General features: G+C 36.5%; 1 protein-coding gene across 1 annotated transcript; it reads right to left on the reverse strand.

The window, feature by feature from the left end:
• Positions 1–1242: 1242 nt before the first annotated feature.
• Positions 1243–3448, reverse strand: LOC113499663 (trypsin CFT-1-like). The gene is made up of 4 exons (XM_026880204.1): positions 3370–3448; positions 2635–2800; positions 1917–2175; positions 1243–1644 (listed from the first exon to the last, which is right to left on the reverse strand). The coding sequence occupies exons 1-4, from the start codon at positions 3404–3406 to the stop codon at positions 1333–1335; spliced, it is 774 nt and encodes a 257-aa protein (XP_026736005.1). The 5' UTR covers positions 3407–3448; the 3' UTR covers positions 1243–1332.
• Positions 3449–5483: the final 2035 nt, after the last annotated feature.

Consider the following 5483-nt stretch of genomic DNA (forward strand, 5'->3'; position numbering starts at 1 on the left):
ATTAGGACTATCCGGAACTAGGTAGTCTAGTTACTCATTTAATACATGCGAAAAGAACTCTAATTTTGTGGTCTGCTGAATAACGTGCCGCAAGTTACAATACGGGCCTGTTGGTCTAGTGGTTAGTGACCCTGACTGCTATACCGGAAGTCGTGGGTTCGATTCCCGCCCAGGACAAATGATGTGTGATGAGCATGATCATTTGTTCTGGTGTCTGGGTGTAATTTATCTATAAAATGTATGTATTTAGAAATATTTAAGTAAGTTTATCAGTTGTCTGGTTACCATAACACAAGCTCAGCTTAGCTTGGGATCAGATAACCGTGTGTGAGTTGTCCCAGGATATATTTTATATTATATTATATTATATATTATATTAATACGCTTCTAGTTTTAAAGCTTAAGTAGAGTTTTAAACTTCAAAAAACAACTTTTATGAGCAGCTCCTTACTAACATACTACATAACAGACAAACTTTCGCCTTTTTATGTTTACAGAAGTCTTTTTTATTCATGAATAATGCAATGACTTCATCACGCATATAAATCGGGATCGCCCAAGAGTTTTGCGAGTCTTACTGGTGAACCACTAAATTAGTCAAGAATATTTCGTCATCATTAAAGTGACTGTTAAAATGTGTATTTGTTTATCCTTAATTACTTTAGAAAATATTTTAGTGTAATATAAAATAAATTTCGCACATTAAACATGTGGCTGAGATTTTTTTAGTGAAATGCTACTTATTAAAAAGTAGTAGTTTAACTCATAAAAACTAACACTTTATCTATAATCCTCTTTCTAAATCTGGTTCTGTCAAATCAAATCAAATCAAATCAAAAAGTTTTTATTTCTAATAGGCCGTTTCTCAAGCACTTTTCAAACGTTACATTACTGAATCTAGTTGCACGGTTCCAAAGTGGCATTCTTATGGAGAAGAACCGGCAAGAAACTCCATAAGTTACTGTTTTCAAAATAAAATATTACAGTAACACTTTACATTAAATTGAATGTATGCAAAAACAGCGTAAATTAGCAAAACAAGTATCAAAAAGAAATAGTTCTTTTGAAATCAATGTAATCTTCAGAACGTTAAGGGTGGTAAAATGTGTCAGAAAAACTAGTAAAAATGTAAACCTTATTTGATTTTAATTTAAACATTTAACGACATTTATTTTTAAGTACTTCTCCACTTCTGTTTTCCAATAAACAAAAAACAAATTAGGAAATAAATAACAACAGTCATTGTAGTGTCAAAATCTAAATCTCATTTAAGATTTTCCAGAGTTCAATGACTTAATAAATAATTTAACTTTTCAATATAATATCAAGTCTTTAGAGGGCAGCCGTTTCGACGATCCAGGAAGTGTAGGATCCGACAGATGTGCTCACGATGGGGTACTGGTCGTCCGAGTAGGACTTGCCGAAGGAGACAACTCCCACGGTGACTCCGGAGTAGAAGAGAGGAGCGCCAGAGTCCCTGGAGTCAAGGTCGCGGCCACCGATCGTGGACAGACCTGCGCAGACCATGTTCTCGGTGATGATTTCGGGCTTCTCAGCGTTCTGGTACTCGTGCAAGCATTTGCCTTCGTAGACGGTGGCAAGCTCCAGGCTGTAGAGGTCGTTGTTGCCGATAAGGCCACCCTCCTGGGAAAGAAAAAGATTAGAGGTTAGGTGAAGGTACATAGCGACCACTTTGCGATCAGTACAAATAATTTGTTCCAAGCATTAGGATTACTCTGCAAATAGACGCAGGAATAGCAGGGCATATCAAACTCGAAGTAGCGGTAACAATATACTTACTATGAAATTTTCCATAATGTAAATGGTTAAAAAAAAAATTTCATGTTTTGATTGGCTATTGCGTTATTTCAAAAAAATAGGGTCAAAAGTGAAGAAAAAATATGGCGTTTACTTACAGTAGTGGTACCCCAACCAACAAGAGTGACGGGAAGAGCAACGGGCAGTTGGATGCCTTGGCCAAGGATCGAAGCCTGCTGGATGGTGTCTCCGAGCTTCAGGCTGCCGTCCAGGCGGACCACAGCGATGTCTCCGTCATTACCGACTCCCTGGCCGTAGCTGGGGTGGATGTAGACATGGTAGACCTCAACCACGGAACCACCGTAACCCCGGGTAGATGTGCCGGCTCTGATACGACGAGTGTTGGCGTTGTAGCCACTGGAAAGAAAAATGAATTAAATTAGTTGTGGAATTTTGATGTAAATTCTTTATCTAACCTAGTTTGATTCTAACCGGACTCAGCACAATTTTCTAAATACTTTTGTAAGGTAATCTGTGTTTTACGTCAATGACTTGAGCTTTAAAATCTGGTTATCTATTAATTTCTGAAAATGTCTCTTTTTATACAAAACCTACTCTTTCCCAAAAAGTGCATAGATTCGGGAGTAGTTCATTCCATTATTAAATGACTAAAAGAGTAATTTCGTTTTAATAATTCTTAGAAAAGAAGGATTTTTTTATTTTAACACCTAAATTACGTTGAATGCAAATCTATCTCTAACCTCTTATAAGTGTTAGTAGATTTAAGATTAACGTAGTAGGTACTACGTTAATCTTAAATTAAAATCTAGTGCTCATTGTAAAAAACTCAAAGCTTGAATGCTCCACAAAACTTACACTCCAGAGAAGCAGTTAGCAGCAGACAGGATGTGATAGGAGGTGAGGACAGAGCCGACGCACTGCTGGAGCCAGATGGTGGCTGCAACGTTCTCGACCTGCACCACGCTGGGGAAATCCTCGATCTTAGCAGGACTGCCAAGCTCGGCAGAAGTGCAGGACAAACCTGGAAGACGGATGGATATAAGTTATAATTTGTTCAATATTTTGATGAATTACTCTTGAAAAACAATTTAAAAAGAAATTTAAAACCGTATCTATTTACAAATGAGACCTAACTAAATGTCGTTTTTAAATGTTTATTAGACTCTACATTGCACTTTACAATACATGACGCATTACGTGCGAGAAATTTGCGGGAAAATAGACTCAAGTCTCATAAGTACTCTTGAAGCTTATAGTAATTTGACAGTCCCGATAAAGTAAACCTACCGAGTCAAAAGAACAATTTATATCGCTAATAATAAAACCTTATATGCATTCAAATGATATTCCTATTGACATGACTAAAAGGCAGATGTTCTAAATTCAGCCCGTGTTTTTGACAAGTAACCACTATAACTTGCCTCAACTTATACGCAAACGTATTTGAGTAATTCAAACAAAAGCTAACACACATGCAAAAGTACGCCTTGACAGCGCCATAACCGCCCCTGACAGGGCTCCAAAACGATCCAAGTTAGCGAAAATAACAAAGTCCGCTACTGTCGGGTTAAACAATATTTATTCAATTACCTGCTAGCAGAATAACAGCCCAGAAAACAGCGGCCATTTTTGTTACGTAGCACTTTAAGACACTATAGCAAAAGAATATCTACGAATAATTTTATATCGAAGTAACATTAAATATTAACCTTTATCTACATAATATTAACATTTTATTGTCCCTTGATAAATTATTTATTGATGTTTGCCACCGGTATGTGTAGATAGTGCAGAAATGTATCGGGATCCGTGCAGGAAATGCGGTTATAATATATTAATTACTGGTTTACTTCAAGCTTTACATTTGATTGAAGATATGAAAGATAAAATTGCAACCCCTGACAAGAACCTACATGAATCATCTTCAGCAGAATGGCAGAGACTGAGATTGTAGTAATTGATACTCTCACTTGACGATCGGATTTCCTTATTCCATTTTCCCACCAAAAAATATGTTATGAAGCGAGGAACTCTCTCGATTAAGTCATCAATAATGCGCTTAATCTGTTTGGAAACTATGACGCCACAGACAAACAAACACGTTGGGAATTAAAAAAAGGATGTTATTGCTATTAGAATCTAAATAAAAGTCACTAAAAATATGAGACTTATGGAAGATATTTCGAATCGAACAATTATTACACTAAAATCATTCCAAGAAGGATTTTATATACAGCCTACGGGTCTCTAAATAACAAAGCTAGCAAGACAGTGAATGATTTGATGATTATCATGCAGTGCTACTGGTTTTCGAATATAGGCGTGAAATTAAACCACTTAAAAAAACGTGATTGATGATACAATACAAGATTAGATTGGACTATCTAATAGAAATATTTGTTGCCAATTGAGCAGCGTCTTCTTCTACATTTCGTACATTTGAAGTACTGTCAACAGCAAAAGTGGATGATCAAAATCAGTAAGTCAATTGTAATGAACTTAGTTCGCGCTACAACTGTGTGGCATCGAAGTGATTCAAAAGTACATAAGCAAGCCCAGTAACACCGAAAAAGGCTTTCATTAATGCTATACCCTGGACGTAGCCAGCATCTGCCATTTTTATTGTCTTCCGAGATGAAACGCTTATGACTTTAAACCACGTCGCGGGCACTGCATCGGGATATGTCGTCCTTCTACCGACTAAAAATCCCATTGCCCTGCCATTGCTTCAGCCAAGGTCACGGGCCAGAAGTAATTCTTTGTAATCCTTCTTGTGGGATGGGTGTAAAGAGCCTAGCCTTCACTCCTCATAAGAACGGATGTGCAGGGCGACCGTCTCCTTCGTGGCTGGAAACCAAGGTTGTAGAACCACTCTGCATCATAAAAACTGTATTTTCATGTGTATTAAAATTTATAATGAAATACCCCAAACAATAAGGGAACTTCCATTTAGACTGTTCAAATTAAAATTAAAACAATGGTTGACACAAAAATGTTTTTAGAAAATAAAGTAGTTTTACATTTATCTGTGTGGAAGGACCTTAAAAATCCAATCTACAGAGGAGTATTTTTTATTTAACATTTAAGCCTGACCCAAGACCAAATACAATTTTTAAAAGCCAAATGGTACCCTACAGAATGCGTCAAAATGGATTTATTACACAGTTCTATTAACTTGACGTCATCTATAACAACATTATCAGAAACTGCAATTGCTTTATTATCCTTATCATATTGTGATTATATAAAAATATCTGTTTAATACGGGAAGCAATAGGGTCATAACTTGGGCTTATTAGCTGTTGTAAAAAAAAACAAACATTGTGTACGTAGCTACCGGCTTACGTGCGATATGCGCAGATATTTATTGAGTTTCTATAAGCATAATGTTTTGATGTATTAACATGCGATAAGCGTTTCCTATCGTTCTATTTAATGATGATAATAAGTTATCTGTCAAACGTTCTGTTCTGCAGGCTCTTTTTCTTAATCGGAAATCATCTAATGACTCTTTGAACTAGCTTTGGGTTTAGGTGTGTTAGACTTTCAAATCAAAGTCCAAGTCAAAGGATTTATTTGCAATTGAATACATAAAAGGTGTTACAAAATTACGACTTTTACCGGCTGAAAACTTAAGAACATGGATGAGACCCATTGGTGGGTCGAGTTAATCCATTTCAGACGCGTCAACAAACGCGCCGGCA

The sequence above is a fragment of the Trichoplusia ni genome, chromosome 12, assembly GCF_003590095.1.
Source record: "Trichoplusia ni isolate ovarian cell line Hi5 chromosome 12, tn1, whole genome shotgun sequence".
Taxonomy (NCBI): domain Eukaryota; kingdom Metazoa; phylum Arthropoda; class Insecta; order Lepidoptera; family Noctuidae; genus Trichoplusia; species Trichoplusia ni.

Excerpts from the sequence above, each read along its gene's own strand:
- LOC113499663 (XM_026880204.1), bottom strand. The coding sequence starts at position 3,406 with ATGGCCGCTGTTTTCTGGGCTGTTATTCTGCTAGCAG. Across the intron at positions 2,801-3,369 it reads GGCTGTTATTCTGCTAGCAG|GTTTGTCCTGCACTTCTGCC; the intron begins GTAATTGAATAA and ends TCCGTCTTCCAG. Across the intron at positions 2,176-2,634 it reads GCTAACTGCTTCTCTGGAGT|TGGCTACAACGCCAACACTC; the intron begins GTAAGTTTTGTG and ends TTTTCTTTCCAG.